The sequence below is a fragment of the Scardinius erythrophthalmus genome (assembly GCF_964197995.2).
Source record: "Scardinius erythrophthalmus genome assembly, chromosome: 18".
Classification (NCBI taxonomy): domain Eukaryota; kingdom Metazoa; phylum Chordata; class Actinopteri; order Cypriniformes; family Leuciscidae; genus Scardinius; species Scardinius erythrophthalmus.
Window position 1 is genome coordinate 40,301,915 of NC_138238.1, and position 21,825 is coordinate 40,323,739.

A 21,825-nucleotide genomic window follows, 5' to 3' on the forward strand; every position below is an offset into this window, starting at 1 on the left:
GTGTTTTAATGCATACAGTAAATAACAGTTATCTTGCCTCTGATTCATAACGGGAACGGGAACGTAAGTTAAGTATCAGAGTGATGTTAGCTTGCGTTAGCTAATAGTAAACATCTTACCGTGATCCTGGTTAAATCCAGCATAAAGTAATCCATTACCGTGAGGATTTGTTGGTAATAAATTCATAGTGCTTGATGTTATTTGTCTAATCAAAATGAAAAGACTGTAACCCTAACTAGAGGACGGCATTCCTAGAGCTGTAGGCTAATGCTAATGCTACACAGCACAGTTTAACATCATGACTGTCTGTCAGGAAATAAAGTGCCGACTGTCTGCCTGCCTGTCTGTCTGCCGGACTTTTGCCAATCGCTATTGTTACTTTATAATAGATATTTACTGTGCAACAAGAAACACGCGATTTTGCTAAAGTTTTATATATAGGGGAGCGTAACTGATATTGTAGGCGACAATAAAATACCAAGTGAAGAAGAAAAAGCGGAAGCGCCTCCGTGAATCAGTGTTTAAGTATGAAACTGTTCCACACTGATACTGTCACTGCCCCAGTGGCCTAATGGATAAGGCACTGGCCTCCTAAGCCAGGGATTGTGGGTTCGAGTCCCATCTGGGGTGACTGCTTTTGCTCTTCCGCTTCTGCTCTTATATTTACACCACTGCGCGTTCAACCAGTCGGTCTAACTCTGGAGAGTTTAGATTAATATTACAAAGATGGGTCAGTTTGGATCATGTGTTCCCAATAGCTACGTAGAGGAGAAACTAAATGGATATTTAATAATACATAAGTTAATGTTACTGTTGAAACAAAACATGAACAATATAATTGATTAACTGTACTCGTTAGCACACTGGGGCTCTAAGCGGTTCCATGGTGTAATGGTTAGCACTCTGGACTCTGAATCCAGCGATCCGAGTTCAAATCTCGGTGGAACCTTTCCTATTGTTTACTCGCATTGACGAGGGAAAAATGTCGTTCAGTTAATTATAAAATTAAATTAAAAATGACGTTAACTCTATAAAACAATGAATGTGAACTTAAACACCAGCAGTCGACATTTGTGTCTATACCCACATTGTAAACAAATAGGCCTATTTAAATGAGTTTTAAAAAAATGACCACTGAAAAGGCAGATCACAACCAACATTTTTGTCCCAAATGTTCTCCTTGAAATCCTATTTTGAGAAAAAATAAAAATAAAAGCAATTTAACGATTAAAACCACTTCTGATTTCTACCACTCTCGGTTCTGCTCGGTTCTGCTGACGGCGAGTTGATGTCGGGCAGCTGCAGTGTCTGGATCTAATATTACAGAATAATCCCATATATGAGGCTAAAATGAGCCCATTAAAGCTGTGGTTTTGAAAGAAAAAAAGTATAGGATAACAGATTTTTGCCAAGATATATAAAAATAATAATCCTGCTGATATACAGGACATTTTTTTCCAGCTTTTTAGCATTTCTATTTATTTTTATATGTAGGCTGTGTGAGTCACCGCCCATTCGAAGCATAAGCGGATGTTTTCATCGCACGTGTTTATTTATTTTCAACATGGCGGCGGCATCCATGGTTACAAGTTTCTGTTTCTTGCAGCTGTATAATCTGTCATGCTCGAGGAATATATGCCGTCGATTAGTAACTGTATTCAATAGTAACAAAACGCGATCGAAGCGCTATGCAGACAGCAGTTCTTTCCACGTGAAAAAAGCATCGCATTTTACACAGGTGAATGTTTTTCTGTATTTTCTCTAAATGACGTGCAACATCACATTGCTTATGTAAACACAATGTTTCTGTTTATTGTCAGGACGATCTGCTCTCGCGCATCCCGGTTGGTAAGAGTTCATCATTATTATAACAGTTATTATAACTGACTGCAATCTGAATCTGCTGAAACTGTCTTTCATTTCACAGATAAACTGAAGATAACATACAGTCGGAGCAGCGGACCAGGCGGCCAACATGTCAACAAGGGTAAACTCTGTCGATCACTTGGGCGGCATGACCAAAAATCGCGGTATTTTTCAAAATTATGACGTTTTTTTTTTCTTCAAGTATGACTGGGTGTTAAACACATTTTCTAATCATTGAGAGAGGAAATACTGCCGTGATTGACTTATAATGCCCTATTGTACTGTCGTGAGTGAATATTGTAGAAAAAATCCACACTAGTATTATTACAGGTTTGATTTCACTAAACATTTTCATTTAGTTTCGAGAACATTTTTTATAAAACGAACCATTTTTATTAAAGGGGCTTATGTCTGCTATTGTAGGGTCATTTTGTAAATTTAAGCAACTACTAGACTCACAAACTGGGTGCCGGTGTGATGACGTATAGAGCTGGTAAGTCCCGCCCCTTCCGTAAAACCCCGCTGGACCTCAAAGTTGAAAAACCGTCAATGCAAGTGAATGGGAGAAAATAATTATTTGCGGGTCCCGTTTGAATTGTGCCATGAATGTGAACATATGTTGTCTGTGAATTTTTAATATAATTTTTCATGTTACAAGTTTGACAGTATATGGTATGATTCTTCGGCTAGCAGTTGTGGAAAAGACATAACGAGAAATTCACCGCATGACAACGATCACGTGTGTTTCGTGTTTATTTGCCCACTTCAGCTGTGGTCAAGTATGCAAACACCACGTGAGCGGTCACTACGGGAACCAGAAAGTGTCCGACTTCACGTCTCCGTTTGCAGCTCCTCCCGCCGGCACACGGCGACTCTCGCCGATCGGTTACATCCAGCCGCAGCCGATGTCCGAGAGGGGGTAAAATCTTCGCGTGGCAGGGGGAGCTGCCACTAGACCTGTCACTCAACCCGTCACCGCTAGGGGCAGCTGCCACTCGACCCGTCACCATTAAATGCGCCTGCCACACGACCCGTCACGGATATATGCGCCTGCCACTGCGTTATATGCGCCGGCCACTCGACCAGTCACGAATATATGCGCCTGCCACTGCGTTATATGCGCCGGCCACTCGACCAGTCACGGATATATGCGCCTGCCACTGCGTTATATGCGCCGGCCACTCGACCAGTCACGGATATATGCGCCTGCCACTGCGTTATATGCGCCGGCCACTCGACCCGTCACGGATATATGCGCCTGCCACTGCGTTATATGCGCCGGCCACTCGACCAGTCACGGATATATGCGCCTGCCACTGCGTTATATGCGCCGGCCACTCGACCAGTCACGGATATATGCGCCTGCCACTGCGTTATATGCGCCGGCCACTCGACCAGTCACGGATATATGCGCCTGCCACTGCGTTATATGCGCCGGCCACTCGACCAGTCACGAATATATGCGCCGGCCACTGCGTTATATGCGCCGGCCACTCGACCAGTCACGGATATATGCGCCTGCCACTGCGTTATATGCGCCGGCCACACGACCCGTCATGGATATATGCGCCTGCCACTGCGTTATATGCGCCGGCCACTCGACCAGTCACGAATATATGCGCCGGCCACTCGACCAGTCACGGATATATGCGCCTGCCACTGCGTTATATGCGCCGGCCACTCGACCAGTCATGGATATATGCGCCTGCCACTGCGTTATATGCGCCGGCCACACGACCAGTCACGAATATATGCGCCTGCCACTGCGTTATATGCGCCGGCCACTCGACCAGTCACGGATATATGCGCCTGCCACTGCGTTATATGCGCCGGCCACTCGACCAGTCACGGATATATGCGCCTGCCACTGCGTTATATGCGCCGGCCACACGACCAGTCACGAATATATGCGCCTGCCACTGCGTTATATGCGCCGGCCACTCGACCAGTCACGGATATATGCGCCTGCCACTGCGTTATATGCGCCGGCCACTCGACCAGTCACGGATATATGCGCCTGCCACTGCGTTATATGCGCCGGCCACTCGACCAGTCACGAATATATGCGCCTGCCACTGCGTTATATGCGCCGGCCACTCGACCAGTCACGAATATATGCGCCTGCCACTGCGTTATATGCGCCGGCCACTCGACCAGTCACGGATATATGCGCCGGCCACTCGAACTTACACAATATGTAAGGTTTAAAATCGCTCGTGGCTCTATTAGCATCGCGCCGGCCATACCAGCCACACGATCTCTCACTGTTTACGGCCACTACCAGCCACACGATCTCTCACTGTTTACGGCCACTACCAGCCACGATCTCTCACTGTTTACATCTTTCAGACACTCCTAATCATACACGAGAGCACAGACGGTGCAATACAGATCTTATTTACCTATTTCTCAACTTAATGTATTTTTTATTCGCTCTTTTTACCCGTATATGGGAGCGCGCTCGTGGCTCTATTAGCATCGCGCTGGCCATACCAGCCACACAATCTCTCACTGTTTACATCTTTCAGACACTCCCAATGATACACAAAAGCACACATACAGTGCAATACATTTCTTATTTACCCATTTCTCATCTTATCATGTTTTTTATTTGCTCTTTATACCTGTATATGGGAGCGCGCGCTCGTGGCTCTATCGCGCCGGCCATACCAGCCACGATCTCTCACTGTTTACATCTTTCAGACACTCCTAATCATACATGAGAGCACAGACAGTGCAATACAGATCTTATTTACCTATTTCTCATCTTAACTTTATTATTTGCTCTTTTTGCACGTATGGGAGTGCGCGCTCGTGGCTCTATTAGAAACGCGCCGGCCACTACCAGCCACTATACCAGCCACACGATCTCTCACTGTTTACATCTTTCAGACACCCCTAATGATTGTTACGTCCTATGAGTGTCTAGGGTTGTTTTAACAGAACGTAACATTTTACAATTTTAAAGAGCATTTGTCTGGGCCCTGCCACAGCACCACAACAACAAGATTCTTGTTAACTCTTTTTTATTCAAAAGGCTCTTAACATAGCTTAGTGAAGAACAATGGCTTCAGAAGGGGGCAATGCCAAAATAACAAACAAAAAGCCAGATCTACCTGTTTTTTTATATTCTTAATAAGCCTTACAAAGAAAGTACAAATAAATAACAGAAGTCTAAACTCACTCCCTACCTAGCCACAAAACAGGAGAAAAAGTGGGTTACAAAAATAAAATGGCGCCCGCCTCCCTACAGTTCCCAAGTCACAAACAAAAGAAGATAACAATAAACAATCAGGAGAATAACAGCTTAGGGAGGAACATAAATCAAAGGTGGCTTTACAACTTAAGAGGTTTTAAGATTGAGGCGTCTCACACAATCAAGCAGACCCTTCAGCAACAGCATTTACACAGTAAGCAGGCTACAGCACAGATCCACAACAAGGGCACACTAGCTCCAAACAACAGGACCGGGCAGGACACAGACCATGCTCTGGAGAAGAGTTCTCCACGATTCAGAGTTCTGCTGGATTTTATGCTGCTTCCCTCCTGGATGGTACGCAGGTGCAGCTGGAGACGCAATCAGCTACCTGCCAGAGGAAAGAGTGGGAGGAGCCAAAGGAGAGCAAGAGACAACAAAAACAACAGAAAGAAAAACATACCACAGTACAATAACAACTCACAAAAATATACGTCTTTAGACGTAACACTCCCACCAACAAGTTACAAACAATACCCCTAAAGAAATGTTTGTAAACTAAGAATTAGGCATCCTAATTGTCCACACTGTATACTCTAGAAAGTGCATCTGCTACAATATTTTCTGAACCTTTTCGGTGTTGAATGTCAAGGTTATACTCTTGTATGATTAAAGACCAGCGCATCAGTCGTTGATTTGAGTTGCACATTCTCCAAAGAAATACCAAGGGGTTGTGATCAGTGTACACCACCACCGGGTTACAACTACTTCCCAAGTAAACTTCGAAGTGTTGCAATGCCAAGAATAAGGCTAAAGCCTCTTTTTCAATAGTGCTGTACCTCTGTTGACACTTTGTAAACTTCTTAGAGAAGTAGCTCACAGGATGCTCTACACCAGCCAAGTCTTCTTGCAGCAATACAGCACCTGCCCCTGAAAAACTTGCATCCACCTGCAACTTGAAGGGCAGAGCAAAATTTGGAGCAGAAAGGACGGGGGCATGGCACAACAGGTCTTTTGCAGCATTAAATGCATTGTTACAATCATGACCCCACACAAATTTTCTGGAAGTGCTCAGGAGATCTGTCAACGGGACAACTACAGAAGCAAAGTTTTTACAGAAGCTTCTGTAGTAACCAGTCATACCCAGAAATCGTCTCAGTTCCCTTTTGTTAGTAGGAATGGGAAAATTCAGTATGGCAGAAACTTTTTCATAGGCTATATGTCTTCTATATGGTTCTTATTTATTAAATCAAGGGAATTGTTTGGTCAAACATTGATTAAAATGAATATACAATTACACAAAATTAATCCGACTTTAAAAAAAGACTTTAGAAAAAACTTAATGTAGTGGTCAAAATCATTCTTCAGAATGTCTATCTGAGTATCAGGCAGCAACAGTCAGAGATCGTGTGGCTGGCGCGGCACAGGTCAAAAGAGCGAATAAAAAACAAGATAAGGTGAGAAATAGGTAAATAAGATCTGTATTGCACTGTCTGTGTGCTCTCGTGTATGATTAGGAGTGTCTGAAAGATGTAAACAGTGAGAGATCGTGTGGCTGGTATGGCCGGCGCGATAGAGCCACGAGCGCGCACTCCCATATACAGGTATAAAGAGCAAATAAAAAACATGATAAGATGAGAAATGGGTAAATAAGATATGTATTGCACTGTATGTGTGCTTTTGTGTATCATTGGGAGTGTCTGAAAGATGTAAACAGTGAGAGATTGTGTGGCTGGTATGGCCGGCGCGATGCTAATAGAGCCACGAGCGCGCGCTCCCATATACGGGTAAAAAGAGCGAATAAAAAATACATTAAGTTGAGAAATAGGTAAATAAGATCTGTATTGCACTGTCTGTGCTCTCGTGTATGATTAGGAGTGTCTGAAAGATGTAAACAGTGAGAGATCGTGTGGCTGGTAGTGGCCGTAAACAGTGAGAGATCGTGTGGCTGGTATGGCCGGCGCGATGCTAATAGAGCCACGAGCGATTTTAAACCTTACATATTGTGTAAGTTCGAGTGGCCGGCGCATATATCCGTGACTGGTCGAGTGGCCGGCGCATATAACGCAGTGGCAGGCGCATATATCCGTGACGGGTCGTGTGGCAGGCGCATTTAATGGTGACGGGTCGAGTGGCAGCTGCCCCTAGCGGTGACGGGTTGAGTGACAGGTCTAGTGGCAGCTCCCCCTGCCACGCAAAGATTTTACCCCTACAGGGATGTCCAACACACCTTACATGTCGCCTATGTGACGTCACCCCATAACACATTTTCCCTCCACGTGTCAAATCACGGCGCTAATGCTGCGATAATCTATGGAGACAGATCGAGATGCCTGTGTGTTTTGTACCCAAATGTCACCATTCAAACCAAATGGGCTGTTCTTTCTTCAGAAACGCGTCGAAAGCAGCGAAGAGTTGTAGTCCACAAAGTGCTCTCACACAAAGTCTAACCGTATCAAACTTCTACCCGCTAAATTGTAGCATTCTTTACACGAAAAATTATATAAAAAATTCACAGACAACATATGTTCACATTCATGGCACACTTCAAACGGGACCAGAAAATAATAATTTGCTCACATTCACTTGCATTGACGATTTTTCAACTTAGAGGTCCAGTGGGGTTAGCGGAAGGGGCGGGACTTACCAGCTCTATAGGTCTCATCACACGGGCACCCAGTTTGTGAGTCTAGTAGTTGCTTAAATTTACAAAATGAGCCTACAATAGCAGACATAAGCCCCTTTAATAAAAATCATCTTTGCCAAGCGCAAACCAGTACAGAAGTAATCAATAAATTATCGGGGAGGGTTGTGCCTTTTTTCACAATCATTTTGGAGGGTCATAGAAAAATGTATTGCTGCCGAAGGGAGGGTCAAGTCTATTTTGACTATAGATCTCAAAACTCCTCCGGTAGCCCCTTAAATAAAAAACAAACAGTCCCTAAAGACCATCAGTTCACTTCAGATACATTAATATAAGAACACCCACGCCACCTTTTGACTTTGAAACAAGCAGTGCTCATGTTTATTCAACAATGTCAAAGCCAACCACAAATAGATTTTCCAAAAGGCTGTGTTGATATTGTGAACCAATGTGTGGGAAACACTTTAATATAATTTGACAGCTATCAGTTATAGTTTAACCTCTCCATGTTCTCCATTAGGCTCAGTAACACACACACTGCATCACCAGTGAACAGTGAAAAGAAGAGTTTGACCCTCTCAAAAGCCCCTTTCACACAGAGATTCCGGAAAATACACGGATAAAGTGACCTGGGATTTGACCCGGGTTGTTTTGATTTTGGGTCATTCACACTGCCAGTGATTTTCTGGAATCAGAGAGTGCGTTCGCACACAACCCGTAAAAATCCCGTAAAGACACGTGACATCGATGTGACTTGTAATGTCTCAGCAGCGTCTGCTTATGAGCTGCGATATCTCTCTCGAGAAACCGCACTTGTGCATTACGTACCGTTTCACAGCTGGCGAACGATCCCGGCGTCAGTGTCATCACTACGGCACGGCATTATTACGGCTTTTGTTCACACAGCGCGCGTTTCTGGACTGAACACGGCAATGTTACTAGGTCCCCAACCCGGCATCAATGCCGGCATCAATCCTGGGTCGTGTTTGCGTTCACACAGAAGGCGTTCTGGCAATTTCCCGGCAATTTGCCGGGATCATCGCGCTGTGTGAAAGGGGCTAAACAGTGTCATAACGCGTTCCCAACGTTGTTAAAGCGACATACACCGGTATTGCGGTATATTAAAGGGAACTTGGCAACTATTTCAACTTAATAAATCCGTTTATAAATCATGTGGATGGTTAAATAACCTGTTCTGGTGAGAATGGTGACTTTCCCAGCACCCCCCAGCGTTCCCCGGTGGAAAACCAACCCTGCAACATGGGGACTAAACGTCCCGGGAAGTTGGAAATAGGAAGTCTCGTGAGAAGCGAGAACGAGTGAGAAACACAAACTGCTTTACGTCAATTCAACATAAACACACGCCATATGATACTGTGTATGATGTATTACCCACCTCGGTACACACAGCTCCACACGGTAAAGTTGGCCGGCTCCCATAATAACAAATGCACATGAGCAGCGGTAGAAAGGGGGAGGAGGGACCGCAAGCGAGATTTTTTTACTACAGTGTTGTGAAATATGCGGCCCACAGCTGTAGGGGGAGCTCGTTGAGAAAACATGCAACAAAAGGGAAAATCAGCGAAGAAATGGCTAGAGTTGCCATGTTCCCCTTTAAAAAATCATATCATAACAAAAATGAACACCGGTGTTCGGTATGAACCAGTATACCGCCCAGCACTAATCACTAGTGCTGTTTATTTAAGGATCACATTTTGTCACTTAACATTCTGTTATATCTGTTTGCAGTCAGTACGAAAGCAGAGGTGCGTTTCCATGTGCAGACAGCAGAATGGATCCCAGAAGAAGTTAGGAGAGAGATTCTTCTGAAGGTGAGAGTAGCACATATGATAACATACATACTTTGTGTCGCATGCACTGCTCATGGCAGAAATACCTGTGTCAACAGAATAAAACTCGTGTCAACAAAGCAGGAGAGTTAATTGTGACCTCAGAGATGAGCAGAAGCCAGCAGAGGAACCTTGAAGACTGTCTCCAGAAGATCTCAGAGATGATCACTGAAGCCAGTCGACAGAAGCCAGAACCATCAGTGGAGGATCTCGCTCTCAGAGCTCACAGGTTAGAGAGCTCACAGGTTAGAGAGCTCACAGGTTCCAGAGCTCACAGGTTAGAGAGATCACAGGTTAGAGAGATCACAGGTTAGAGAGATCACAGGTTAGAGAGATCACAGGTTAGAGAGATCACAGGTTAGAGAGATCACAGGTTAGAGAGATCACAGGTTACAGAGATCACAGGTTAGAGAGATCACAGGTTAGAGAGCTCACAGGTTAGAGAGATCACAGGTTAGAGAGATCACAGGTTAGAGAGCTCACAGGTTAGAGAGATCACAGGTTAGAGAGATCACAGGTTAGAGAGATCACAGGTTAGAGAGATCACAGGTTCCAGAGATCACAGGTTAGAGAGATCACAGGTTAGAGAGATCACAGGTTAGAGAGATCACAGGTTCCAGAGATCACAGGTTAGAGAGATCACAGGTTAGAGAGATCACAGGTTAGAGAGCTCACAGGTTAGAGAGCTCACAGGTTAGAGAGATCACAGGTTCCAGAGATCACAGGTTAGAGAGATCACAGGTTAGAGAGATCACAGGTTCCAGAGATCAAGAGATCACAGGTTAGAGAGATCACAGGTTAGAGAGCTCACAGGTTAGAGAGATCACAGGTTCCAGAGATCACAGGTTAGAGAGATCACAGGTTAGAGAGATCACAGGTTAGAGAGATCACAGGTTAGAGAGATCACAGGTTCCAGAGATCACAGGTTCCAGAGATCACAGGTTAGAGAGATCACAGGTTACAGAACTCACAGGTTAGAGAGATCACAGGTTAGAGAGATCACAGGTTCCAGAGATCACAGGTTCCAGAGATCAAGAGATCACAGGTTAGAGAGATCACAGGTTAGAGAGATCACAGGTTCCAGAGATCACAGGTTAGAGAGATCACAGGTTCCAGAGATCACAGGTTAGAGAGATCACAGGTTAGAGAGATCACAGGTTACAGAACTCACAGGTTAGAGAGATCACAGGTTCCAGAGATCACAGGTTCCAGAGATCACAGGTTAGAGAGATCACAGGTTAGAGAGATCACAGGTTAGAGAGATCACAGGTTAGAGAGATCACAGGTTAGAGAGCTCACAGGTTAGAGAGATCACAGGTTACAGAACTCACAGGTTCCAGAGATCAAGAGATCACAGGTTAGAGAGCTCACAGGTTAGAGAGCTCACAGGTTAGAGAGATCACAGGTTCCAGAGATCACAGGTTAGAGAGATCACAGGTTAGAGAGATCACAGGTTAGAGAGATCACAGGTTAGAGAGATCACAGGTTCCAGAGATCACAGGTTAGAGAGATCACAGGTTAGAGAGATCACAGGTTAGAGAGATCACAGGTTAGAGAGATCACAGGTTCCAGAGATCACAGGTTACAGAACTCACAGGTTACAGAACTCACAGGTTAGAGAGATCACAGGTTAGAGAGATCACAGGTTCCAGAGATCACAGGTTCCAGAGATCAAGAGATCACAGGTTAGAGAGATCACAGGTTAGAGAGATCACAGGTTCCAGAGATCACAGGTTAGAGAGATCACAGGTTCCAGAGATCACAGGTTCCAGAGATCACAGGTTAGAGAGATCACAGGTTAGAGAGATCACAGGTTACAGAACTCACAGGTTAGAGAGATCACAGGTTAGAGAGATCACAGGTTCCAGAGATCACAGGTTCCAGAGATCACAGGTTAGAGATCACAGGTTCCAGAGATCACAGGTTAGAGAGATCACAGGTTACAGAACTCACAGGTTCCAGAGATCAAGAGATCACAGGTTAGAGAGATCACAGGTTAGAGAGATCACAGGTTAGAGAGATCACAGGTTAGAGAGATCACAGGTTCCAGAGATCACAGGTTCCAGAGATCACAGGTTAGAGAGCTCACAGGTTAGAGAGCTCACAGGTTAGAGAGCTCACAGGTTAGAGAGCTCACAGGTTAGAGAGCTCACAGGTTAGAGAGCTCACAGGTTAGAGAGCTCACAGGTTAGAGAGCTCACAGGTTAGAGAGCTCACAGGTTAGAGAGATCACAGGTTAGAGAGATCACAGGTTAGAGAGCTCACAGGTTAGAGAGCTCACAGGTTAGAGAGCTCACAGGTTAGAGAGCTCACAGGTTAGAGAGATCACAGGTTACAGAGATCACAGGTTAGAGAGATCACAGGTTACAGAACTCACAGGTTCCAGAGATCAAGAGATCACAGGTTAGAGAGATCACAGGTTAGAGAGATCACAGGTTCCAGAGATCACAGGTTACAGAACTCACAGGTTCCAGAGATCAAGAGATCACAGGTTAGAGAGATCACAGGTTAGAGAGATCACAGGTTAGAGAGATCACAGGTTAGAGAGATCACAGGTTAGAGAGATCACAGGTTCCAGAGATCACAGGTTCCAGAGATCACAGGTTAGAGAGATCACAGTTTAGAGAGATCACAGGTTAGAGAGATCACAGGTTAGAGAGATCACAGGTTAGAGAGATCACAGGTTAGAGAGATCACAGGTTAGAGAGATCACAGGTTAGAGAGATCACAGGTTAGAGAGATCACAGGTTCCAGAGATCACAGTTTAGAGAGATCACAGGTTAGAGAGATCACAGGTTACAGAACTCACAGGTTCCAGAGATCAAGAGATCACAGGTTAGAGAGCTCACAGGTTCCAGAGATCAAGAGATCACAGGTTAGAGAGATCACAGGTTAGAGAGATCACAGGTTAGAGAGATCACAGGTTCCAGAGATCACAGGTTAGAGAGATCACAGGTTAGAGAGATCACAGGTTAGAGAGATCACAGGTTAGAGAGATCACAGGTTCCAGAGATCACAGGTTACAGAACTCACAGGTTACAGAACTCACAGGTTAGAGAGATCACAGGTTAGAGAGATCACAGGTTCCAGAGATCACAGGTTCCAGAGATCAAGAGATCACAGGTTAGAGAGATCACAGGTTAGAGAGATCACAGGTTCCAGAGATCACAGGTTAGAGAGATCACAGGTTCCAGAGATCACAGGTTCCAGAGATCACAGGTTAGAGAGATCACAGGTTAGAGAGATCACAGGTTACAGAACTCACAGGTTAGAGAGATCACAGGTTCCAGAGATCACAGGTTCCAGAGATCACAGGTTAGAGAGATCACAGGTTAGAGAGATCACAGGTTACAGAACTCACAGGTTAGAGAGATCACAGGTTAGAGAGATCACAGGTTCCAGAGATCACAGGTTCCAGAGATCACAGGTTAGAGAGATCACAGGTTCCAGAGATCACAGGTTAGAGAGATCACAGGTTACAGAACTCACAGGTTCCAGAGATCAAGAGATCACAGGTTAGAGAGATCACAGGTTAGAGAGATCACAGGTTAGAGAGATCACAGGTTAGAGAGATCACAGGTTCCAGAGATCACAGGTTCCAGAGATCACAGGTTAGAGAGCTCACAGGTTAGAGAGCTCACAGGTTAGAGAGCTCACAGGTTAGAGAGCTCACAGGTTAGAGAGATCACAGGTTAGAGAGCTCACAGGTTAGAGAGCTCACAGGTTAGAGAGCTCACAGGTTAGAGAGCTCACAGGTTAGAGAGCTCACAGGTTAGAGAGATCACAGGTTAGAGAGATCACAGGTTAGAGAGCTCACAGGTTAGAGAGCTCACAGGTTAGAGAGCTCACAGGTTAGAGAGATCACAGGTTAGAGAGATCACAGGTTACAGAGATCACAGGTTAGAGAGATCACAGGTTACAGAACTCACAGGTTCCAGAGATCAAGAGATCACAGGTTAGAGAGATCACAGGTTAGAGAGATCACAGGTTCCAGAGATCACAGGTTACAGAACTCACAGGTTCCAGAGATCAAGAGATCACAGGTTAGAGAGATCACAGGTTAGAGAGATCACAGGTTAGAGAGATCACAGGTTAGAGAGATCACAGGTTAGAGAGATCACAGGTTCCAGAGATCACAGGTTCCAGAGATCACAGGTTAGAGAGATCACAGTTTAGAGAGATCACAGGTTAGAGAGATCACAGGTTAGAGAGATCACAGGTTAGAGAGATCACAGGTTAGAGAGATCACAGGTTCCAGAGATCACAGTTTAGAGAGATCACAGGTTAGAGAGATCACAGGTTACAGAACTCACAGGTTACAGAGATCAAGAGATCACAGGTTAGAGAGATCACAGGTTCCAGAGATCACAGGTTCCAGAGATCACAGGTTCCAGAGATCACAGGTTCCAGAGATCACAGGTTCCAGAGATCACAGGTTCCAGAGATCACAGGTTAGAGAGATCACAGGTTTGAGAGATCACAGGTTAGAGAGATCACAGGTTCCAGAGATCAAGAGATCACAGGTTAGAGAGATCACAGGTTAGAGAGATCACAGGTTCCAGAGATCACAGGTTAGAGAGATCACAGGTTACAGAACTCACAGGTTACAGAGATCAAGAGATCACAGGTTAGAGAGATCACAGGTTAGAGAGATCACAGGTTCCAGAGATCACAGGTTCCATAGATCACAGGTTCCAGAGATCACAGGTTACAAAACTCACAGGTTACAGAGATCAAGAGATCACAGGTTAGAGAGATCACAGGTTAGAGAGCTCACAGGTTAGAGAGCTCACAGGTTCCAGAGATCACAGGTTCCAGAGATCACAGGTTACAGAACTCACAGGTTCCAGAGATCAATAGATCACAGGTTAGAGAGATCACAGGTTAGAGAGATCACAGGTTCCAGAGATCACAAGTTAGAGAGATCACAGGTTACAGAACTCACAGGTTCCAGAGATCAAGAGATCACAGGTTAGAGAGATCACAGGTTAGAGAGCTCACAGGTTCCAGAGATCACAGGTTCCAGAGATCACAGGTTAGAGAGATCACAGGTTACAGAACTCACAGGTTCCAGAGATCAAGAGATCACAGGTTAGAGAGATCACAGGTTAGAGAGATCACAGGTTCCAGAGATCACAGGTTCCAGAGATCAAGAGATCACAGGTTAGAGAGATCACAGGTTAGAGAGATTACAGGTTAGAGAGATCACAGGTTAGAGAGATCACAGGTTAGAGAGATCACAGGTTAGAGAGATCACAGGTTACAGAGATCACAGGTTAGAGAGATCACAGGTTAGAGAGATCACAGGTTCCAGAGATCACAGGTTAGAGAGATCACAGGTTCCAGAGATCACAGGTTAGAGAGATCACAGGTTAGAGAGATCACAGGTTAGAGAGATCACAGGTTAGAGAGATCACAGGTTAGAGAGATCACAGGTTAGAGAGATCAAGAGATCACAGGTTCCAGAGATCACAGGTTAGAGAGATCAAGAGATCACAGGTTCCAGAGATCACAGGTTAGAGAGATCAAGAGATCACAGGTTCCAGAGATCACAGGTTAGAGAGATCAAGAGATCACAGGTTATAGTGCATGAAGCACAACTGTGTCCTTCAGAGAAGCACAAATGCAACACTGTCACAATAATGTTTTTGTTTTTTCCAGATTAGATAAAAGAAATTTGGAAAGACTCAAACAGAAGAAGATACATGCTGCAACAAAGCAAGGACGACGAGTCGACTCTGACTGAACCCAAAATAGTAATACATTTGGTCTGTATTCAAATTTTTATAAAAAAAAATCACAAAATATCACACTGTAAAGTGGTGTATTTTTTTTATATGTACTGCATAGCATATACTTAATTATATGTCAGAATACTTTATAAAAAAAAAACTGAAAATCAAAGATTTGATCAACTAAATCAAATTTTGGATTTGAAGCGAGATTTGATCAACTGTAAACTAGGGGTGGGAATCTTTTACCATCTCACGATTCGATTCGATTCCGATTCTTGAGGCCACGATTCGATTCAAAATCGATTTTCGATTCAAAAAGATTTTCGATTCAAAACAATTCGATTTTATTCATAATGATTTCTAATCAGGTTTCTGAGCATGATCTACTCTCATCTGCTTTGCTATACAGAATGACAAACATAATGACAGACATTAAAGTGTCTTTTTCACATTTATTAAGTTCAATTCTCAGGGAAGTGCCTTTTATCAAAAACATTGAAAAAATGTTTTTACTTGGTACTTTTAAAGCAAAGTATTTATGATGACACATAACGAACTTACTTCCGATACTTTCTATATTAATTTTATTAAAAAAACAAATGGAAGTGATTTGGCAAGTCAACTGTAAGGTTACATTTGCCAGCATATGTCCCAACATTGCTGAGAACCAACAGGAAAATAAATGTGTGCTTGTACTAGCAGCATACTTGTAGTAAATTAATACAAACTTCAGCATATTCTGAATCTCTAGCATAGTAGCATTTAATAATAGACTTCTAACCAACATCCTCTTGTTATTTCCAATTAGCAATATAATCCTTCAGACATAAAAAACATTTTGCTGTAGCAAATTCACAAACAGTTTTCGTTCAAAAATATAGAATAATGTACCAGAAGCTATCATAACGTATAATGCTTGTGGACTTATGCATATTCTGAATAATTAGTAACATACAAAGTCGTTCTTGACTTATAGTACACAACTAAATAATAAAGAGTTATGACTTGAAATGTTTGCTGTATACCACAATCAAAAACAGCTTATACAAAGAAAGTGAATGAACATCTGCAGAGAGTACTTACAGTCAAAATGTAACTTTTTGTGACTGGCATTGCACATTTGGCGCTCAGCCATCATGCGTCCGTTATGTGCGCGTCTCTGTTATGTGCACGCCACAGACTGTCCGCGCACGTGCACGTCCGCTTCAGAGTTCCGCCTTTTGCGTTCCGTCAATGTTACGTTATTAGAATTTTTTTTTTTTTAGAAAATCGATTTTTGACATTTGTGAATCGATTCAGAATCGTCCACGTCCCGAATCGCGATTCATCTAAGAATCGATTTTTCCCCCACCCCTACTGTAAACCTGTGTTAAAGCAAAGAGCTGGTTTATACTATTCATGTGTTTTGACTGAATAGAGGGCTTGACTGTTTTAATTAGAGTTCAAGGTATTTGCATGACATTAGAAAAACCCCATTACTCATCCATGTTCGATTGCCATCTTTAAATGTGAATGAAACTTAAAATGGAATGAAAAATAAAGAACTAAAAAATATTATTTGTCAAATACTAAATTTCAACATGATAGCCTACATTGTCACAGAGAGATTAGCAGCTTTGGTGGGTAAGTTAAAAAGTTTCTAGCAGAGGATGGTTTCGATCCATCAATCTCTGTGTTATGGGCCCAGCACGCTTCCGCTGCGCCAAAGCTGGGGAACAATAGAGCTGGTAAGTCCCGCCCCCTCCGCTAACCCCACTGGACCTCTAGGTTGAAAAATCGTCAATGCAAGTGAATGTGAGCAAATAATTATTTTCTGGTCCCGTTTGAATTGTGCCATGAATGTGAACATATGTTGTCTGTGAATTTTTTATATAATTTTTCATGTTACGAGTTTGACAGTATATGGTATGATTCTTCGGCTAGCAGTTGTGGAAAAGACATAACGAGAAAGACTACATGTCGCCTATGTGACGTCACCCCATAACACATTTTCCCTCCACGTGTCAAATCACGGCGCTAATGCTGCGATAATCTATGGAGACAGATCGAGATGCCTGTGTGTTTTGTACCCAAATGTCACCATTCAAACCAAATGGGCTGTTCTTTCTTCAGAAACGCGTCGAAAGCAGCGAAGAGTTGTAGTCCACAAAGTGCTCTCACACAAAGTCTAACCGTATCAAACTTCTACCCGCTAAATTGTAGCATTCTTCACACGAAAAAAAAGGAGAGGGGAAAGGAGAAAAGAGGAAAAAATGACTAAAACAGGAAGAATGAGAGAAAAGATGAGAGAGGCTGAAGTAATCAAGTTGTTTAATTGTTACCTAGTTGCTACTTATTGGAATTTTAATTGAATTGCTGAAATTGTAGTGTTTCTGGTGGAAAAGGGAAGCTCGATGTGGATACAAAGGTCGTAAATATGAATGTAAATCATTAGCAAAACTCGAGAGCACGTAAATGTGAATTTGAGAACTTGTACAATAAATATTCGTACTTGTACATGAACATTTACACTCACAGCTCCAATGTGAAAACCTGTAAAATAAAATCTGAAGTTGAATGTTGAAATTTGCACTCGCATACAATAGTCACAAACCTGTATTCTGAATCTGAAGCTGCAGACAAGTAGACACAAATGTTTAAAATGCCATTCACAGAAATACAACGACAGACACAAACTTGTAATATATATTTTGCGTTTAATCTTACGTTCACATTCGCAGTACTTCCTCAATTAGGCACTTGCAACTTCTCAAATCTGTCACTGCAATTTCAAATTTCGCGCCTTGACTTTTGCTACTCTTTTCGCGATATATCAGGTGCAAAACTAACTTGTGCACTTGAAACTCAGAGGCGGTGAGAGAGAAAGGGGGGCGGGGGGTTTAAAGGAGCCGTTTTATTGGTTGCCAGCTAGCCAATGAAATGGGACTTCGATGATTTCGCGAAACCCGTGTGCACTGAAATGCATAAGACTGATATTAAAAGAAATAAACGATATTACATTTTACACATTTGTGTCTACTTGTCTGCAGCTTCAGATTCAGAATACAGGTTTGTGACTATTGTATGCGAGTGCAAATTTCAACATTCAACTTCAGATTTTTATTTTACAGGTTTTCACATTGGAGCTGTGAGTGTAAATGTTCATGTACAAGTACGAATATTTATTGTACAAGTTCTCAAATTCACATTTACGTTCTCTCGAGTTTTGCTAATGATTTACCTTCATAGTAGGTTCGAGTCCCACCTAGACCCAAAGCTTAAGTGCCGTTACACCTTAGAAACACTGCTTACTACTGTGTTGTTATACCTAACAGTGCTGTTTATTATAATTAACATTGCATGTATGATAATAATTGATTGGTAAGAAAAGAACCGAGGAAATGGGCGTTTGTGCTTGCAAAGGCACCACTCTGCTGATACTGACATTAGGGATATTTGTGGTAATAGTCATGCTTATAGTCAGTGACAGTCAGCGTTAGTTCACATCGAAATTAGAATGAATACTTTGTTTTTAAAAACAAATTCACGGTTTTAAATGTAAATTATATTAGTATGTTTTACTTAACCGAAATTTAAAAAGAACGACCACGAAGGGACTCGAACCCTCAATCTTCTGATCCGAAGTCAGACGCCTTATCCATTAGGCCACGCGGTCGACGTATAAAACATTTAACACTACAAGGTTTTAATCTAACCGATTATTTTTTTGCAAGTTGAGCATGTTAAAGGAACGCGTCACCGTTTTTTGAAATAGGGGTTATTCACCGTCTCCCCTACATTTAGATAGGTGGGCAAACGCATTTTTGTCTCAGTGCATGCATTGTCTTCTGGCAGTGCCGCCGCTATCTTAGCTTAGCATAATGAATGGAATCCTTTGTTGCTTTTGACTTAAGACCAAGCGGCAACATTCTGATCTGAAAAATGAAGCCTACCCGGAAGTGCGAAAAACTGCAATACATCGAAAATCCGCTAGGGGAAGGTCCCAAAAGGGAGCAAATGTCCATAGCCCCCATGTTAAAATGTCCGTTTTCACAGCATAAATTCATGTCTTTACAGGTTGGTCCCATGGACTTTTATTGTATTTTTCGATAGGTTCCAAGTGCCTGACAACGGCGAGGATAGTGAATTTTTTCTAACTCGTTAGTTTAGATCGTATTTAGATATAAAATGTATGACAATAAGGGCGTGGTTAACTTTGATTGACAGCTTGATTGACAGCTGACAAGGCAGCGCCACGGAGAATCATAGGCTGCGTTCGAAACCGCATACTTCCCTACTATTTAGTATGGGAAAAAGAGTAGGCGAGCGAAAAAGTATGTATGAATCCAAAAGAGTAGGCGAGAATTACCTGGGTGACGTACTAATTATCGCGAGATTCGGACTTAAGTGCGTTCGAATATGCCTACTTTCCTACTATATAGTAGGCGAAAACAGTACGTGAAGGAAGCAGTACGTTCGAAACATCAGTATTCATAAAAGAGTAGGCGAGAAGTTCCCGGATGGCTTACTCGCTTCCGCCCAGATTTTTGAGTGCTCAACGATGGATACTCTTCTATCCCAGGAGGCCACGCGAGAGGATACGTCATAAAAAAGAAGAAGAAGGATAGGTCATACTCGAACGTGACGGAAAGGATGACGGACGAGACTGTTTTCAAATGTGAGTATTACAAATCAAATGATCGCATGTGTTGAACTACTGTACAATAAACTGTTGAATTGTTGAAGATGTAAAGACGCTATATATTTGTGATTTTGCTGTAAATCACATTTTATTATGTAGCTAACAGAGAAGCTCCAGTAAGGACACATACGTCTCCAAAGTGGATTTGCATACATTTTAAACCGTATACATCTTAAATACAATTACTAAATGTCTATTTAATATCTGGCAAGAAAATCTTCTATAAGAATTGCAGATTACTACGTCTAATATAGATATGAAATAGGCATCTGAGTGATGTATGTGTGCTATTATGTAGAACAAATCTATAAAGTAACTAAACATAAGTTATCTATTTTATTTGTCCATTAGTACTGTTGATAAATTAAGGAACATTTATGTAGGATAAAAAGTTAAAACAACCTCAACATGTAAATGTAGTGTTGAGCTCATAAATCACAGAGGTAATGTGAGTCTGGTCTGGATGTTACAGGGACAGATGAACAGATGTGTGTTTATCCGGTGGAGAGTGGCTCATGAAGCTGAATGCTACAATCAAAGGCTCTGTGACATTACAGAAATGAATACAACAACTATTTAAATATTAAGTTGTAGTTTATTTTAATTATTGTAGTTTCAAACAGAGCTATTACAGCACTTTTCTGATTCTTGATTTCTGTGCATTTGCTGCACAGCTTTTGTGGTGGAGCAGGACCTGCAAGGAAAGATGATGTGGCGGCATTTGTGGAAAAAAAGCTCTATTGCCTCAGATTGTGAAGCACAACACATCACGCAACAACCTCCGGCACGAAGGCACGGCTCACCTCTGGCGGTCAGCTGATTCATCAGAATAAAGCTGCAGAATGGGAACCGCTGTGTTGAGATGGCAGAAGGATGTGGTTCAGCGCCTGTAGCCTACATACATGATTGACTGTAGTTTTAATAAAGCTTTGTTTCATGTGTTGACTTGTATATGCATTTGTTTATTGTGTGATGGTGACTTTGATTCATTCTTTTACTAATTTATTAATATTTCTCATTGTTGTCAGTAAATAAAATACAATTAATTAATGCTTTATTTATTGTTTGAATTAAAATGTAGATGTTCACTATATACACATCTAGAGTGTATTCATGCATAGCTATTTCATATGATATACATTACATTTTGTTTGTTTTATTGAATTATATAATTTACAGTAAAAAGTAATATAATTAATTGATCAGCATTTATCGTTGTTATTATTGTATGTTTTGGGGCTGGAATAGCAATGCAATTCATTCTGGGGTAATATTAATTTTTAATAATGATACTTAAATTTTTCGAGTATAAAATCAACAGTTTTCTCCAAAGGTGAATCTCCCTTTGTGCAGACATTACAAACGCTGAGGAAAACCGTTCTAGGTAGGGCTGTCGAGTTACTGATGTTATGAGGTATATCATGTAGGCTATGTATGTATATATATATATATATATATATATATATCAATCATGGGTTTGCAAACATATTATGATATTTTATACACAGGAAAAAACCTATAAGGTTGAATATCAATATTTATTTTCTTAAATAATTAATTATATAATACATTTAAAAAAAAAGCATTTTCTGTTATTTATAGGCCTGAGGGATGAAACGAGAGTTAAATTTAACAAGAAAAAGAGGAAAACAAAGCAGTAAGCCACTTTTGCTTATGGATGAAAATGTTTGGATATAAAATAAAGAAATTAACAACATATTCAAGAGATGACAATTTTGGGATTTCGTAATAAAAATAAATATCGTTAAGGATAAAACGGTGGGTCACATTAGTAGGGTTAAATATAAGAACTTAAATCAACCCTAAATGTACTCACAAAATAAATGGGAAGC

At 42.1% G+C, this 21,825-nt stretch overlaps 2 protein-coding genes across 3 annotated transcripts in view; one reads left to right on the plus strand and one right to left on the minus strand.

The window, feature by feature from the left end:
• Nucleotides 1-657, minus strand: part of wdr45b (WD repeat domain 45B) — a 15,395-nt gene extending 14,738 nt beyond the window's left edge. Inside the window, exon 1 of one of the 2 annotated variants that reach the window (XM_081392355.1) lies at nt 120-657. In XM_081392355.1, coding sequence (XP_081248481.1) covers nt 120-186 — 67 coding nt within the window. In that variant the 5' untranslated portion in view covers nt 187-657. The remainder of the gene's footprint in view (nt 1-119) is intronic. The other variant, XM_081392354.1, reaches the window with a different exon arrangement.
• An 866-nt stretch (nt 658-1,523) lies between these two features.
• mrpl58 (mitochondrial ribosomal protein L58) lies at nt 1,524-16,845 on the plus strand. The gene is made up of 6 exons (XM_081392382.1): nt 1,524-1,738; nt 1,821-1,848; nt 1,928-1,987; nt 9,456-9,538; nt 9,616-9,785; nt 15,218-16,845. The coding sequence occupies exons 1-6, from the start codon at nt 1,565-1,567 to the stop codon at nt 15,300-15,302; spliced, it is 600 nt and encodes a 199-aa protein (XP_081248508.1). The 5' UTR covers nt 1,524-1,564; the 3' UTR covers nt 15,303-16,845.
• The last annotated feature ends 4,980 nt before the right edge of the window (nt 16,846-21,825 follow it).

Excerpts from the sequence above, each read along its gene's own strand:
- mrpl58 (XM_081392382.1), top strand. The coding sequence starts at position 1,565 with ATGGCGGCGGCATCCATGGTTACAAGTTTCTGTTTCTTGCAGCTGTAT. Across the intron at positions 1,988-9,455 it reads CGGCCAACATGTCAACAAGG|TCAGTACGAAAGCAGAGGTG; the intron begins GTAAACTCTGTC and ends ATCTGTTTGCAG. Across the intron at positions 9,786-15,217 it reads CTCGCTCTCAGAGCTCACAG|ATTAGATAAAAGAAATTTGG; the intron begins GTTAGAGAGCTC and ends TGTTTTTTCCAG.